Source organism: Phoca vitulina, unplaced genomic scaffold, assembly GCF_004348235.1.
Source record: "Phoca vitulina isolate PV1807 unplaced genomic scaffold, GSC_HSeal_1.0 scaffold59, whole genome shotgun sequence".
Classification (NCBI taxonomy): Eukaryota; Metazoa; Chordata; class Mammalia; order Carnivora; family Phocidae; genus Phoca; species Phoca vitulina.
Genome location: NW_022589762.1, coordinates 9221035 through 9238076, shown reverse-complemented (window position 1 = coordinate 9238076; position 17042 = coordinate 9221035). Strand labels below are relative to the sequence as shown.

The 17042-nt window shown below is 39.7% G+C and overlaps 1 protein-coding gene across 1 annotated transcript in view; it reads left to right on the top strand.

Annotated features, from left to right (window-relative positions):
• PZP (PZP alpha-2-macroglobulin like) overlaps positions 1–12823 on the top strand; it is a 49079-nt gene extending 36256 nt beyond the window's left edge. Inside the window, 15 exon segments of the mRNA XM_032390758.1 lie at positions 363–414; positions 1499–1582; positions 2054–2230; positions 2509–2596; positions 3590–3746; positions 4087–4161; positions 4579–4759; positions 5457–5680; positions 7396–7614; positions 7771–7898; positions 9816–9906; positions 10587–10655; positions 11601–11703; positions 12184–12221; positions 12788–12823. Coding sequence (XP_032246649.1) covers positions 363–414; positions 1499–1582; positions 2054–2230; positions 2509–2596; positions 3590–3746; positions 4087–4161; positions 4579–4759; positions 5457–5680; positions 7396–7614; positions 7771–7898; positions 9816–9906; positions 10587–10655; positions 11601–11703; positions 12184–12221; positions 12788–12823 — 1722 coding nt within the window.
• Positions 12824–17042: the final 4219 nt, after the last annotated feature.

The following is a 17042-nucleotide window of genomic DNA, read 5'->3' as shown; positions in this document are numbered from 1 at the left end:
GACTAACGGAATTTCCTGTCCTAAAAGTATTATAGTAAAATTTTTAGCTAACCTTGTTAGCTTATCATAAATACTTCTCATGAATGATTTCAGAGCTAGTCCCTTTTCCTGACTTCTTCATCTCTTCTAAGATTCATTTATTTCTCACACTTTGTACCTTTGATTCTCTTTCCTTATTATCCCTCATTTTCTCCTCTGCTGGTCTCCATGGTTCTTCAGAGTTTTATGGATTTATAGTAATTTGATAATAAGTAGGATGTTAAGATTGTTTAGTGTAAACCCCACCCTTCAAAGCAATGAATCTGCGGTTGTCCTTCAAAAACTTGGACGTTTATCCCTTTTCTTTTTTTTTTTCACTTGAGCCTGAAGGTATTGAACAAGAAAAGACTTTCAACTCTATGACTTGCACTTCTGGTAAGAGTCCATCTTCATAATCATAGTGAGAATAATGCCCCACAGGGATATGTATGTCAAGTTACAATGCATGTCCCTACATTTTATCTCCCTTTATCTTTAGAATGTTCCCTTAAATTTGGCATAGCAATAAGTATTTCTTTACATGCATTTTACACAAGAGGACACTGAGCCCAAGAGTGTGGGTAAACGTGGCTTAGGGGTGCAGACAAGACTAATACTTGCTCAGTTCACATTTAGCCTTTACCTCCATAGCCCAGGGGCTGCTCATGAACCAATAAGGATATAGTAGCTTAGAGTGTCATAATCTAGGTAGAAAGACAGCAAAGTCATAATAAGATTGAATGACAGTGATATTCTCTAAAATAGTTGATGATGAAACGGGGGTCACTTTGTATTCATCTTACTGAAAAAATGTTTCATGGCAAAAAAAAAAAAACTTTACATTAGGGCTTTATCATATCATTAAGAAACAACTGTAGCTTTTAAGTTACATTGCCACATTAGTATTAGTTCTACATTTGTAGTGTATATGACACTGTTCTTGTCTTTCGAGAAGGACCAATTTAAAGTATAAAATCAGAGAACAATAAAATCAGAGAATTAGACAATCAGATCAAAGAACTATATGCCCCACCAGTTCCCAAGCTTCTTTTAGAGAGAGCCACCATGCACAGCTACCCAGAACATAGTAAAGTGAGAGGGGAAAGGACTCTGGAAGTCATTCTGTGTCAAGAAGAGCTGGACAATTAAAGGTGATCTCATCATAAGCCAAAGTCCTTATTCCTCGGACCCAGGGTTCCTGAAGGAGACATAATAATACCGCTAAATATAATAATAACCATAATAATAACTGCTCACATGTATGGAGGCTTCACATGTTGCAGAGACTATTCTAATGCACACATGTTTTACATGCATTCTTCTACTGAATCAGCACATGAGCAAGTTAGACTATGAGGAGGTTAAGTAATGTGTCCAAGGTACAGAGCTAGTAAGTGTGGCTCTGAAGCCCCCTCCCAACCACTACACTGTATTGCTATAAGAGATGTCATACTTTGATATGGGTTGTCTGTTTCCAAAGGTACTGAAATATCTGAGCAGTTATCCCTGAAGCTCCCACCAAATGTGGTCAAAGAATCTGCCAGAGCCTCTTTCTCAGTTTTGGGTGAGTCATCTTGCACCCGGGAAACTCGGGACAAAAGAGCAGCCGTCATACATCTGAATCTATATACATATATCTATGTATTTGTGGGGTTTTTTTAAGATTTATTTATCTATTTGAGAGAGAGAGTAGGGGGAGGGGCAGAGGGAGAGAATCTTCAAGCAGACTCCCCACTGAGCATGGAGCCTGATGCGTGGCTTACAACCCTGAGATCATGACCTGAGCTGAAACCAAGAGTCAGATGCTCAACTCACTGAGCCACCCAGGTGCCCCAATATTTGTGTTTTAAATCTCAATTTATTAATAGCATCTATTTCTATTAGAATTCTGGAAGTCTCACTCTCTAAATATAAATTTCCTCTTGCCTAAATGATGGTGTCCATGACTCTAAATATGAAAATAATTTGTCTTTAATAATGTTGGTCTACTTAGGGGCTGAAATTACTCTGACATTTAATCTTTCACATCCCCTAGGTGACATACTAGGTTCCGCTGTGCACAATATACAGAATCTCCTCCAGACGCCCTATGGCTGTGGAGAACAAAACATGGTCCTGTTTGCTCCTAACATCTATGTCTTGAACTATCTGAATGAAACCCAACAGTTGACTCCAGAGATCAAGTCCAAGGCCCTTGGCTATCTTACCAGTGGTGAGTCAAAGAAAAGTTTACTTTGTTACTCTGAGACTTTCCCGATTAAACCTGAATTATATTACCAGATGTTAAGCTAATGATGGTGATTTTTGTGAAAATGACAATTTTCCCACCATTTAATAGGATGTTGTGTTGTGACATATCCATAGTGTTCCTAAAACTATGTCAGATAAGAGACCATATGATGTCTGTGGCTTTTGGATGCATCAGCCTGCACCTATGGGTGGCCTGCCTTTTTCTAATGCTTCTTGAACTACTTGAACCTTTCATTCCAGGTTACCAGAGACAGCTCAACTACAAACACCAAGATGATTCCTATAGCACCTTTGGGGAACAATATGGAAGGAACCAAGGTAACACTTGGTAAGAAAAGAAAATCTATTCTGACTTTCAACTATGAGTTCACAGCACGTACATATATTAGCCTATTTAATTCTTAAAACAATCCTGTCAAGTGAGAGCTATTCACTTCTTTTTACAAAGGAGGAAATGACATTCAGCATGGATAAATAAATGTCTCTGGTATAAACAACTAATAAATGGCAGAACTGAGAACACTTGGAAGTTGAATCTTTTTACATCTAATACACCAAGCATCTTTTCTTTCTCATGTTCCTAAGGGACCAAGTTAGTGATTTTCCCTCTTAAGTTTTTTCTCAGCACTGAGAGATGCTAGAAATGGGCTAGAAAAACTAAGTGTACTTTACTACCTTCTACTAGATGACTCTGTGTGTGTGTGTCTGTCTCTCTCTCTCTCTCTGTTTATCCATCCATCTGTCTGTCTTCTGTCTCTCCATCCGTCTATCCATCCATCCACCCCATCTATCTACCTGTCTGTCCATCTGCTCATCTATCTCTCTATGTATCTATCTGTCTTGAATAAGTCTGACCACACAGGAAAACAAGTGTAAATCAATGACCCAGAAAGTGGTGGAGGGGCTGGGTGATGTGGAGGGAAATATTTACTGAAGCAAGACATTCAAAGTAGTTAGTTCATTAGAGTATTAGCTGCAGAAGAGAAGATAAGAAATCTGTGAAAAAGAAATAAATACAGAAAGCCCAGAATGTGAGAGCAAATATCATAACAACCCAAGAACACTAGGAGACACCTGAATCTCTAAAGTGACACAGAAATGCTTTAGGAAGCAGGGACCGATTGGTAATGCATTTAACAACATGTTGTAGCTAAGCAAAAAGAATATGGAAGCTGCCAGGTTAACAGAAAAAGTCTCCAAACTCTTAGTGATAGCTCACTGACTCTCATGAGGGTGCACTGGGGGGAAAGGAGTCTATGTGTGCGAAACAGTGTTAGGGTGCTGTATGGAAAACAGCACCCCACTCTTCCTCACCCTTCAGGCTCACGGCCTTTGTACTGGAGACTTTTTCCCAGGCTCGAACCTACATCTTCATCGATGAAGCACACATCACCCAAGCCCTCATGTGGCTCTCCCAAAGGCAGAAGGACAATGGCTGTTTCAGGAGCTCTGGGTCACTGCTCAACAATGCCATTAAGGTGAGGTGTTCTGAGTACTTATCCTGAACCTCATGATACACGAATACTAACATTCCTCCAAAGGTGAGGGGAGAAGGAAGGCACAGAGAAATTGCAAAGATGAAATCCAGCAGTGTGAGAGGGCATCAGGGAAGGAATATAATATTAAACCTGAAAATTATAGAGGAGAAAGAAACGGTGCTTTGCATGAGGATGTTATTTTGCTTAATAGAGACAGACCCTGAGAAGGGTCCCCATGAAACAGCAGTAGAGAATATACTAAAATTTGAGAGTAGAATTAATAAAAATTCCCTGTCTCTCTCTGTCTCTCTCTCTCTCTCCCCCCTCCCCCACCCCACAGGGAGGAGTAGAAGATGAAGTGACCCTCTCAGCCTACATTACTATTGCTCTTCTGGAGATTCCTCTTCCAGTCACTGTAAGGTTCACCTCAATCCCATTTCCTACCATGGAACCTACAGGCCTGATGTCTGGAACACCGCCTACTACAAGCCAAGTCTCAACTTTCCTTTTGCTCAATGCTGAGGCATTTCTCAGCTAGATAAGCTCTTCGGTTAATCCACTAAAGGGAACTTATACTTGCTTAGCCATGCCCTCGGACTATGTACCAAAACTAATCCAAAAACCACAGGCTCACTAGCCTTATTCTTTTAAGACTTAACGATAAAGCTAAGAGATTTAAAATATTTTTTTCAATTTCAATATCGTGGCTATCTGGCTGTCTACCTGGCTGGCTGACAACCACGAATGACTTCTGTCGAACAATATCCAACTCAGGGTTTCCTCCATCCTCTACTTACCCTAATCTGACATCATTACCTCTTTGTCCTTGCAGCACCCTGTTATTCGCAATGCCCTGTTCTGCCTGGAGACTGCCTGGAACACAGCAAAGGAGGGGACACGTGGGAGCCATAGCTACACCAAGGCATTGTGGGCCTATGCTTTTGCTCTAGTGGGAAACCAGGATAAGAAGAGAGCAATACTGAACTCTCTTGATGAGGAAGCTGTGAAAGAAGGTGAGAGAAAATGGTAAAAAATTTCCCCTTTCATTTACACTGATACTACAAAAAGAGGAGGGTTATATTTCCAACGAAAGTAACAAGCTTCATCTGGGATTCCTTAGCCAACTCGTATATTGTGAAATCAGAGCACCTCTTGTAAAAATGTCTTCTTGAGTGTCTGGGTGGCTCAGTCAGTTAAGCTTCTGACTCTTGATTTCGGCTCAGGTTTGTGGGATCGAGCCCCATGTCAGGCACCCACTCAGCAGGCAGTCGGCTTGAGAACAACCAAAAACCACACTAAAGGAAGTGAAATAACATTTCCAAAGTGTTTTTATCTCTATTTGCCAGAGATTATCACAAAAGTCCTCTGAGATCAATAGGTAGGTTTTATATTCCAATTTATTCTTCAGTTTCCAGGAAATATCTCTCCAGAGAACTCTCTCTGTCACTTTTCCCTTCCCCTGACTCAATTAAAATAATATTTGAGAAACTGATAAAGATGCTCTATGCTTCCTCCTTCAACAACATTCTTCAACTTATCCCCACAGGACTAAACCAACTTTAGCATGGAAATGTGAGTTAGTGAATTTGCAGGGCTTATGACAGAGAGGACATTACTTCTCTGTACTATCTTCAGCTCCATATGATACAAATGTGTATTCACGTATCATCTACTGGTAATTAGGATTCTCTCCTTTTTCTCACCCGTAAGATAACTCAGTCCACTGGGAGCGACCTCAGAAACCCAGGGCACCAGTAGGGCATTTTTACCAACCCCCGGCTCCCTCAGCTGAGGTGGAAATAACATCCTATGTGCTCCTGGCTTACCTCATGGCCCAGCCTGCCCCGACCTCAGAGGAGCTGACTTCCGCCTCGCGCATCGTGGAGTGGATCACAAAGCAACAGAATTCCCAGGGGGGCTTCTCCTCCACTCAGGTCTGTGTTTCCCAAATAGTCTTCTCAAGACTCTAGATTCACATGGCACATGGGAAAGCTTGAAAAACACAGCAGTTAACAAGGAAAAGAGAAGAGACCATTACATCTTGGGAGAGTTATTTAGGGATATTTGAAGACAGTGGGAATATGAAGTAAAGAGATCTAAGACATTCCCCAAAAACACTTTTCCCTAAGCACTATGTTAACATTCTATCGATTTGGCTACTTACCATAAACATCATTCCTCTCTAAAGCTTATACACATTGGTCATTGGCCACACTCTAGGTTTTGAATATCAGTGCTCTTGACATTTTGGGTCAGATAATTACTGTTGTGAGGGGCTGTCCTGGATCCTTAAGATGTTTAGCAGCACCCCTGTTCTCTCTCCACTAGATGCCAGTAACACCCTGCTCCCAGTTGAGACAAGGTAAAATAGCTCTTGGTTAAGAATCAGTGTTCTAGGGGCGCCTGGGTGGCCTAGTCACCTGAGCCTCTGACACTTGATTTCAGCTCAGGTCATGATCTCAGGGTCATAAGATCGAGCCCCATATCGGGCTCCGCACTTAGCCAGAAGTCTGCTTAGGATTATCTCTCCCTCTCCCTATGCCCCTCCCCCACCTCAAATAAATAACATAAATCTTAAAAAAAAAAAAAAAAAAGAATCAGTGTTCTAGGCTCCAGACTACATCTGTAGGATTCTTCCAACAAGAAATCCTCTAAGGTGAGCCAGAAAACTGTACGATTAAAAGGAAAGTGTACCAAGTAGAGTTCACGTTGATCTTCATAGAATGATTGAGAAGTCCTGTTCAGGCTCTCCAATCCTTTCTGGTGCCCGGTGAACTCCCTTCTGACTTCCGGTGAACTCCCTTCTGACTTCCCCTTTAAACTGATTTTTTTTTCAAAGCTGAGTTCTTGGAATTTTCCTTTTGTGCTAAACATCCAGAGAGTCTGGGTTTTTGCTCCTACAATCCTCTTTCAATATTTAGGATGGACATAGTAAAACTTCTCTTTTTCAGAGAAATTAGGTGCAGGGAATGAAAATAAGCTGTATAAAAGAGGAAAAGAGAGTTGGGAAAGTTCAACTGTCTCATATCACCACTCATCACCAATGTCTCTCACTCTTCTATCGACATTAACACCAGTCACTCTTTTTCCTAACTTGCTAATTTTCAACCCAATTTTTTTTTTTTTAGATTTTATTTATTTGACAGAGAGAGACAGCTAGAGCAGGAACACAAGCAGGGGGAGTGGGAAAGGGAGAAGCAGGCTTCCTGCTGAGCAGGGAGCCCGATGCGGGGCTCGATCCCAGGACCTTGGGATCATGACCTGAGCCGAAGGCAGACGCTTAACGACTGAGCCGCCCAGGCGCCCCTCAACCCAATTTTTAAAAGATACAGCCAAGAGGACTCTTGATAAGAAAGAGCAGGCTGCAACTTCCAGATAGAGAGAATAATCCCTTAGGACAAAATCAATATAAGGGAAAATAAATGGCAAGGCTAATTGGCATCAATAATCTTGTATTTCATTTGCAGAAACAATAGCATAACTTTGATGATGCCTGAAGGTAGAGAAGAAGGAAAGACAATGAGTAGGTGTATACTTCAGGGGGAAAAAGCCAGCCTCCCCTTGTGGTAACCAACACAGACTTTGGGGGAAAATCCCTGCTACCAAAAACTTACTCTGTGGGGGTGGGTTCTCCACTTGTCTTTTCCAGGACACAGTGGTGGCTCTCCAGGCTTTAACCAGATATGGAACAGCCACCTTCACCAGGACTGAGAAAGCTGCCCAGGTGACCATCCAGAATTCACAGGCATTTGTCACAAATTTCCAAGTGGACGACAGCAACCTCCTGTTGCTGCATCAGGTCTCATTGCAAGAGCTGCCTGGGGAATATTCCATAACAGTGACTGGAGACAGATGTGTGTATCTTCAGGTGAGACTCTTGAAATTTTAACCTTATCAAATGAAAAGGGAGCTCTGATCTCTCTTTCTTGGACAAATGAAGGGCAAATCGGGAGAAGTTGAATGATGGAAAAGTGAGGAGTCCCAGGTAAGGAGAGAGACTGCTGCTGTGCTTGCTGTTCCACAGACATCCATGAAATACAATATTCTTCCAGAGAAAGAGGACTCCCCATTTGCCTCGAAGGTACAGACTGTACCCCATACTTGGGATGGACCCAAAGTTCACACCAGCTTCCAGATCTCACTGAATGTCAGGTAAGACTTCCGACTGAACCACCTAATGCTGAGTCTAAAAGCTACCTGGAACCTTCAGTAATTAAGAATATATTTGGAACCTATGCTGTTAGGTGAATGAATTTAAAATTGATATATCTACTAATGAAGTTAGCCTTGTATCATTACAGAGTGATCCTTTTCTCTAGCAATTTTTTTGTCTTAAAGTTTCAGTAATACTTTATTTTTTTAAGATTATTTTATTTCTTTTTTGACAGAGAGGGAGACAGCAAGAGAGGGAACACAAGCAGGGGGAGTAGGAGAAGCAGGCTTCCCGCGGAGCAGGGAGCTCGATGCCCGGCTTGATCCCAGGATCCTGGGATCATGACCTGAGCCGAAGGCTGATGCTTAACGACTGAGCCATCCAGGCACCCCTCAGTAATACTTTAAAAGTATTTAAAAGCAAAGTTTGGTCTTAAACTTTCAAATAAAAAAATATAGACTCTTCAAATGTTCTAATAAATTCCTACTTTTACACTAATTTTTGTTCAACTCAATGCTGAAGAATAAATTACTTTCCACAAAGATTTTTATTTTAGGTTGAATTAAGTCTTCCTTACCTTTTCTGAATAATTAAATTCTATTTTATTATTTTTCTAATCAAATATATAAATAGCAAATGCTAATATTAAATAGAGGTATAAATTAAATATAAAATATAGAAATTACCTTATAATAACCCATCAAAAACTTATAGGAATTTGGGGCACCTGGGTGACTCAGTCAGATGAGCATCCGACTCTTGGTTCAGGTCATTATCTTGAGGTTGTGAGATCTAGCCTTGTGTCAGGCTCCGTGCTCAGCACAGAGTCTGCTTCAGATTCTCTCTCCCTCTGCACCCCTGCCCCCTGCTCGTGCGTGCTCTCTCTCTAAAATAAATAAATAAATTTTCATTAAAAAAAAAAAAAAAACAACTTATAGGAATCCTAAGAAAACATAGCAGCATATAATACTATGTATCTACAATTAATGATATTGATATTGTAAAACAAATCATGTTTCAGACAACCAACCTAATTAGTAAACATCAATTTATTCAAAGTATAAAGTATAAGTCTATCTGATCTCACAATACTTTGGAGCCTCTCTGGAAACATGCTGCATTCAAGTTAACTAAAAATAGAAAAGTAGGGCGCCTGGCCTGGGTGGCTCAGTTGTTAAGCGTCTGCCTTCGGCTCAGGTCATGATCCCAGGGTCCTGGGATCGAGCCCCCAATCGGGCTCCCTGCTCCACGGGAAGCCTGCTTCTCCCTCTCCCACTCCCCCTGCTTGTGTTCCCTCTCTCGCTGTGTCTCTCTCTGTCAAATAAATAAATAAAATCTTTAAAAAAAAAAAAGAAAGAAAGAAAAGTAGGGTGCCTGGGTGGCTCAGTTGGTTAAGTGACTGCCTTCAGCTCAGGTCATGATCCTGGAGTCCCTGGATCGAGTCCCGCATCGGGCTCCCTGCTCAGCGAGGAGCCTGCTTCTCCCTCTAACCCTCCCCCCTCTCATGTACTCTCTCTCTCTCTCATTCTCGCTCTCTCAAATAAATAAATAAATCTTTAAAAAAAAAATAAAAAAGTAATACCTACTAAATAACAAATATATAGTATAAATGGAGTGTCCAAAAATTGGCAATGTGTTAATGAATGCAGATTACCAAGCTCCATTCTCAGAGACTCTGATTTGATAGTTTTGGATTGGGACCTAAACATCTATGATTTTAGTAAGCCATAGATTTGATGTACATTCAGGGTTCCAAACATCAATGTCATACATGTCCAAGGAACAGAGATTTCTAGGAGTTATAATGTTATAGAAAACTTCATGACGATAGGCACATTTATGGTAGGTCTTAAAAGACGGACTCTGGCTTTCTTTCACATACAAAGCCCTTACTCCTTTTTCCTTTGACACTACAGTTACACAGGGAGCCGTTCTGTCTCCAATATGGTGATTGTGGATGTGAAGATGGTGTCTGGTTTTATCCCCTTGAAACCAACAGTAAAAATGGTAGGTGTATTTTAAGCCTAATAGATCTCATACAAAAGGACGCTCTGTATCTTCAAACTAAGACCATACCAATATCAAAGCCTTATCAATAGCAACCTGCCTCACGAAATATTTTTCCCAAACCCAGAAAATTCAATTCAATAATTGCTTATTTGTCTCTAAGCTGAGGGACTTGTATGATACTAGAGAAACACGAGAGGAGTCCCTGTCCTTGAGCCATCCACAGTCTAGTTAGGGATTTAAAACACATAGGCATGAAACGTTATTTTACCATCACAATGCTAGAAAGACAGACTATGATTAAGTACCAAATTGGCTGATATGCTCTAAAAAATTTGGCAATGATAAAGTCAATATGAACTAGAATCATCACAGATGTCAGAGGGTCTAATGTGTTACCTGGATACTGAAGCATGGTGGAAAGCCTGATCTGAAAATACCTGGCTGCCGTCTCTTCATAGAAAGCCAGAAGATTTTTTCAGTCAAGACATGACAATGTTGACGCCTGTAGCCAAATCTGATTCTTCCCCCTCACCCATCTTTTATATCTTTAATGTACCCTGGCTATTTAACCATGAAAATGATTTATAGGAATCCTACTCCTGACATCATTTGGACATTGTCCCTTACTACAATCTGCTCTCATTTTCTAACTTTTTAAATTTTCTAATTTTCCTCAGCTTGAAAGATCCAGCCATGTGAGCAGGATGGAAGTAAGCAATAACCATGTCCTCATTTATGTGGAACAGGTAAGAGCTCTGACATTTTGGCTGACACTATACATACTGGTGATCTTTTTAAGTGAATCTCTTCACTAGAAAATAAGTAGCATGAGGAAAGCGGTAATTAATAGCACTCTTCCAGAAAGTTCCTTTATTCTAAGAGAATAAAAATCTCCTTTTAGACCCATGGAGTCTTTTGTTCTCTTTTATTATGTTAAAATTGGAAAATGAGTATTTCTATGAACTAGAACAAAAGGTTTATTGTGTCTGTTATTTTAAAGACCTCCCACAAAAGAATAAATATACCACATGGTGGTTGATCAATGATACTGTAAACATTCTAATATATCACTATATAAGAGAATATAAAATGTAGACCTCATGAATATCTTCAAATCTGACTATAAAGCAAAGGGAGTGATTTATCTAAGCACACAAAAAGACTAGTTTAATAATTACAAATGGTACAAAGCCAAGTCTCTGCATCTTAGAAACCATTCCCATGGGCCCAGAGAGTTAATCTCATACAGAAGACTACAAGAGAATATGGATTGTCTCAGTTGTTTAAGAGAAAATCAGGGGAATTTTGTTCATGGTAAAGTGTTTCCAAAGTTTTGTTTAAAGCAGATCTTGGGAGCACCTGGGTGGCTCAGGTCGTGATCTCAGGGTCATGAGATCCAGCCCCGCACTGCGCTTCAGGCTCAGTGGGGAGTCTGCTTGGGACTCTCCCTCTCCCTCTGCCCCTCCCCCTGCTCACACGCACTCTCTCTTTCTCTCTCTCTCTCTCTCTAAAATAACTGAATAAATATTTTTAAAAATAAAAAAATAAAACCCATCTTGTCATCCATAAATGTTTGCTCACCTAAAAGACACTAGTGCATAAGAATTTGAGAACCATAAAGAATATAATTTACTCAAGGAAGAGGGAAGGAGGCTTTCTAGCCTGTTCATTACTCCCACTTTTCCTTTTAGGTAACAAATCAGACACTCAGCTTTTCCTTCATGGTTCTGCAAGACATCCCAGTAAGAGACCTCAAGCCAGCGACTGTTAAAGTCTATGATTACTATGAGACAGGTAAGTCAAAGGAAACTGAAGCAACTAAAGAATCTCAACCCAGAGCCAAGAAATGGATTCTGTTGTTACAGTAGATCCTAGTTTTAGTCCATTCAGTCAGTAGTACATCTATTTGTCTCTTTGCTCTGAGATACATAGTGTAGAAACTATGAACGGAACAAATTTATCAGTATCTATGGAGTCAGAAACTTAGAAATTTAAAAAGAAAGATAACATTTGGTCCCTGCTCTCAAATAGTTTAGAGACATAGAGAATGTAATACACATAAAAAGATAATGTAACAAGAAAAAGCAGTTTATGACAAATGAGTGTTAGAATATAGATATTTTAACTAACCTGTTCAACACTTGTGTATTTATGCAGTTTTGACAATCCTGATATGATGTACTTTTCTTCAAAAGTAAAGTGAACAAACTTAATATGGGCTCCAGTTTATAGATATCTTTTTTTTTCTCTCCTTTCATCCAACAATTCTTTCAGATGAGTCGGCCATTGCTGAGTACATCGCCCCCTGCAGCGTACGTAAGAGGTCACACGCCAGGACCACCACCATTCCACATTAACTACACTCCCTAAACTTTCTTCTAAATTTAAAATTCTCTACAAGTCTCCTTCTAGACCCAAGACAGTCCATAGGGCACATTCTCACACAAAGAGAAAACTGTGGAGAAGAGCACTTACTCTGTAGGTAGACTCCAATAGCAGATATTCACACCATTATCAGTAAAGTCAATAAGTGTTGTTTGCTTGTTTGTTAGTAGGATAGCTATCGTTAAGAGGCAACATTTTCCATCACAGCTAATTTGTTTCCTTCAGACAAAGTCTAGCCCAACATCTATTTTTGTAAATGAAGTTTTTATTGGAACAGAGCCATGCTCATTACATTATTTTCAATAGCTGCTTTCAAAAGTTGAGTAGCTATGATGTAACCCACATGGCCTGCAATGTCCAAAATATTTACCATGTGGCCTCACAGCAAAAGTGTGCCAACCTCTGTTCTAGCCCACTCTGCTGCCCAGGCTCAACTGAGGGACTATTCCTGAGGAAACCCTACAACCTTCCTATGTTTCTCTTTTTTCCATAGATGCAGAGCACAGCAATGTTTGTGGACCGTATTTAAGCTACATATTTTGCCGGATTCCCTGTCTTGTACTTCTATTTAAAAGAAATGGAGTTGTTTGTCTCTGTGAAACAGACTTCAAAAAAGCTTGTTGAATAAACATGTGTTTCTGGTCAAGCTATCATTTGTTCAATCATTTACTTATCAAATATTAATTACATGTTCACATAAAGAGTTATATTATTTTAAATAATGTGAAGACTACAGATGTGTAACAAATCTACTTATAGTTCAGCTGTGGATATTAGATATAAAGTCAAACAGAAAAACTTACAATAGTTTTGAGAGACCTCAAGAAAAAACTCATCCATTGGTCTAGGAAACCTTTGCTTAGAGAGAGATAAGTAAGTTGTATTGATTAGTAACTAGGAAGGCATAAATATTTTTTGAGAGGAAACCGGAAATATTAGTCTTTGTCCCTAAGCTAAGACATCAAAAATGGACTTCACAAGAGACTAAAATGATTGGAGTAAAAGAATGTGTTGGAGACAGGCAGTATTGTGCAGTGATTAAAGTCTAGACGCAGGGGCCAGATTGCCTAGAAACAAATTCAGACTCTATCCATGCCTCACCAACTAAGTAAGGAGGGCAGTTACTTAACCTCTCTGCTTCAGATTCCTCACAATGAAATGGGAATAACAGACCCTCCCTCAAAGTATTGTATGAGGATAAACTATTCTCATGGGAGAGGGGAAAGAGAAATAGCTGAATCAAGCAAGGGCTCTTAAAGCTTTGGCTAAAATAAAAAGTATATAACTTCCATTTGTATTCTATTGGCTAAAGCAAATCACATGACCAAACCAAACTTTAATGGGGCACTCATTCAGTATGTTCTCACTTCCCTTCATGGGAAAAATCACAGGCCATGGGGGTCTCTCCTGGCACCAAACTGTGCCACCTTGGGGGAAGGTGATGAAGGCAAAGTAAAAATATTCCTCTTACCCTCTTCAATGCATCTATTCTTGGATTTCCCCCCCACACACACACAGTGTGTTGGGACTTCCCCACTGGACTTTCCAACTCCCCCAGGGTACTCTCATCCATAACTGCTAAAATCAATGTTCTGTGGGGGGTGATGGTGCAGAACTCTTATCTGATGATGTCCCCTCTCATTTTCAGCCCTACCGTGGGTTTCTTCCTGTCTTCAACATTCTTTAAATGGGTGATTGGGAAGAGAAAAGGAGGGAAATGGACCTACATTTGATTCAGAAGCCAAATTATCTTTCAGTTGCTGTCCCCTTAAAGAAAGAATTCTCAACTCACAAATATTTTTGAGGAGGAATTTTGTCTATTTACTTTTTATTTTAACTTATGTGGGTCTTCTCCTCTCCCTCCTCCTCCTTCTCCCCCACCTCCACTTCCCTTTGCTCCTCCTTCTCCCCCTTCTTCTCTTCTCCGTTCCCCTCCTCTACCCCCTTCCCCTCCTCCTCCCCTTCCTCTTCCTCCACCTCCTCCTCCTTCTTCAGAAAATCAAATATTGATGTAATTTTATATTAGCATAGTATTTTAAACATCTCAGAGACTTTTCTAAATATCTCATTTTATCTAAACCATTTTACAACTCATAATGAAATAATGTATCTAGGTCTTGAACACCAACAATTGCTAACATCACAAAGAGAAATAATTAGACATTCTGTGCATCCTGGTGGATGAATATAATATTTCCTATGAAGTAGCATTGCAAAAAAATTAAACCTAATTCTCTGTTCCTGAGAAAAAGCTAAGAAACAGTATGAAACCATTCTGCTTGGCCTTCCTCAGAATCAAAGGCACAGTGTTTCAAAAGGGAAAATTTAGAAGTCTTTAAAGATGACCCAAAAGATCTGAGCCCAAATGAATGTGAGAATTTTGTGAGAAACAAGAGGTTTCTCAATCACAAGGATTAGATGGGACAACGAGAGGGAGGACAGAAGGGCAGGTCAGCCAGGAATCTAAGAAATCCTCTCCTTAATCCAGACCACTTTTTGATTTCACCTTAGGTTTTCCAAAGAGAAAAGAGTAAACTGTGCACTAATCCCTTCATTCAAATGATTCAGATAGTGCTATTTTATCACTATGAATTTTGATCCCTTTCTTATGAGGTCAAGTATTGCTGATCCATTTTCACATAAGGAATGGGAGAAGTAATAAATAGAGATTAACACATTTTTCCAACATTTCACTACTCCCAGAAAAAGAGGTAAGTCTCTTAATGCTAGTGCTCTTTATTAAATCCTGGGATTAAAATTCCATATTTCTAGGATCATAATTTTGCTTACACAAGCAGGAAGAATATATGTGTGGGCAGTAATGGCATTATCAAATAGAGACCAAAGAAGAAATTGAGGGGGAGGGTAATTTTATCCACTCCTGTATAAGAAAATCATAATGTGGGAGCCTAGCACCAGAAGTCTTTGCATGTTTTTATCCAATAATGTGAGGTATGGAGATGTATATGTAAAAATGGAAATTACCAAAATTATAAATAGACTGTTTTCCCTTCCTTCATCTTTTCCTTTCTCTTTTTTCAGAAAGAATATATATATATATGTGCACATACCTGAATTGAAACTATACATGCTCATTTTTCTTTCAAAATATGTGAAATATTTCTCAGTTTCCCAGCTTCCTTCCCTGAATAACATGGAAGGATAACTTATTGAAACATCAACTGGTGTTTTGTTTTCACTTCTAAAAAAAGGATTTGGGAAGAATGTGGTCTGTGCTGATCCTAATCCCTTGTTTTTCCCTTCCCTATTTCAAAAGTGTAGCCAAGCCTTAGGAATTTTCAAGGTTAGAAGCAGAGGTTACTTAAAGATCTTTGTGAAAGCCCTGACTACTGAGCAAATTACTTACTCTAGGTGCTCCTGAAGAAAAGGGGAAAGAAGTTTTTTGCAGGGAGGGAAGAGTAGAAACCCAGTTGGCAGGGAGAATCCAAAACCAGGAGTTGGGTGGAGGTTTGTGTGACCCAAGATAGTGGACATCTGCGGTCCCCTCCCTCATTGCACTCAAGAGAAAAGACAAGGCCTCTGAGTTAAATGGCTATATGAGGCCCACTCTGAGCCACAGAGCCCTCAGTGTCAGCAAACATTCTCACGCCCAAATCTAGCATAGAAGCAGCCAAGCAGTCAGCCTTCCAAGGTGGCTAAGGGGTTGGACAATGACATGGTCATATCAGGAGTAGCCATTTCAAGCAAACACTAAAGCAATCTTCCCATTTTGCTTTACAAATCCCGGTGTGAGAAAAGCTCTCATAAAAACTAAGATGAATTCTCACCCAGCAATTTGGAAGAATGGAAGTAAAATTGGATTTAATTCAACATAAAAAAAAGAATGTTATATTTCTTGAATGCCACAGTTTGTGGTTCCTAATTCACATCTGCTACAGCAATAAGTATTCTTAAAACTATGCCAACACTTCTATTTTCTTACCCCTGAAAGTTGAAAATTCTTATTCTTATTTACCATTATTGTGAAACCACTGTGACTAATTCAGGGTATAGCAAAAAGTAGTCAGTTCCCTTCCTTCCTTCCTTCTTGCCTTCCTTCCTTCCCTCCCTCCCTCCCTCCCTCCCTCCCTCCTTCCTTCCTTCCTTCCCTTTATTTCTAAGTAGTTATTTTTCTTGAGGTATGACTGACATACAAAAAAGCCACACTTATTTCATGTCTACATCTTGATGAGTTTGAAGATAAGTATATACTTATGAAACCATCACCATATACAATGCCATAAATGTAACCATCATCAGTTTCTTCCCTCTTTTTTGATAAGAACATTTAACATAAGATGTACTCTTTTAAGAAACTTTTTATGGACAGCCACATGTAGAAGAATGAAACTGGACCATTTTCTTACACCCAGCACAAAGATAAACTCAAAATGGATGAAAGACCTAAATGTGAGACAGAATCCATCAAAATCCTAGAGGAAAACACAGGCAGCAATCCCTTTGACCTCAGTCACAGCAACTTCTTGCTAAACACATCTCCAAAGGCAAGGGAAACAAAGGCAAAAATGAACTACTAGGACTTCATCAAGATAAAAAGCTTTTGCACAGCAAAAGAAATAGTCGGCAAAACCAAAGACAACGGACAGAATGGGAGAAGATTTCTGCAAATAACATATCAGATAAAGGGTTAGTATCCAAAATTTATAAAGAACTTATTAAACTCAACACCCGAAGAACAAATAATCCCTCAAGAAATGGGCAGAAGACATGAACAGACATTTCTGCAA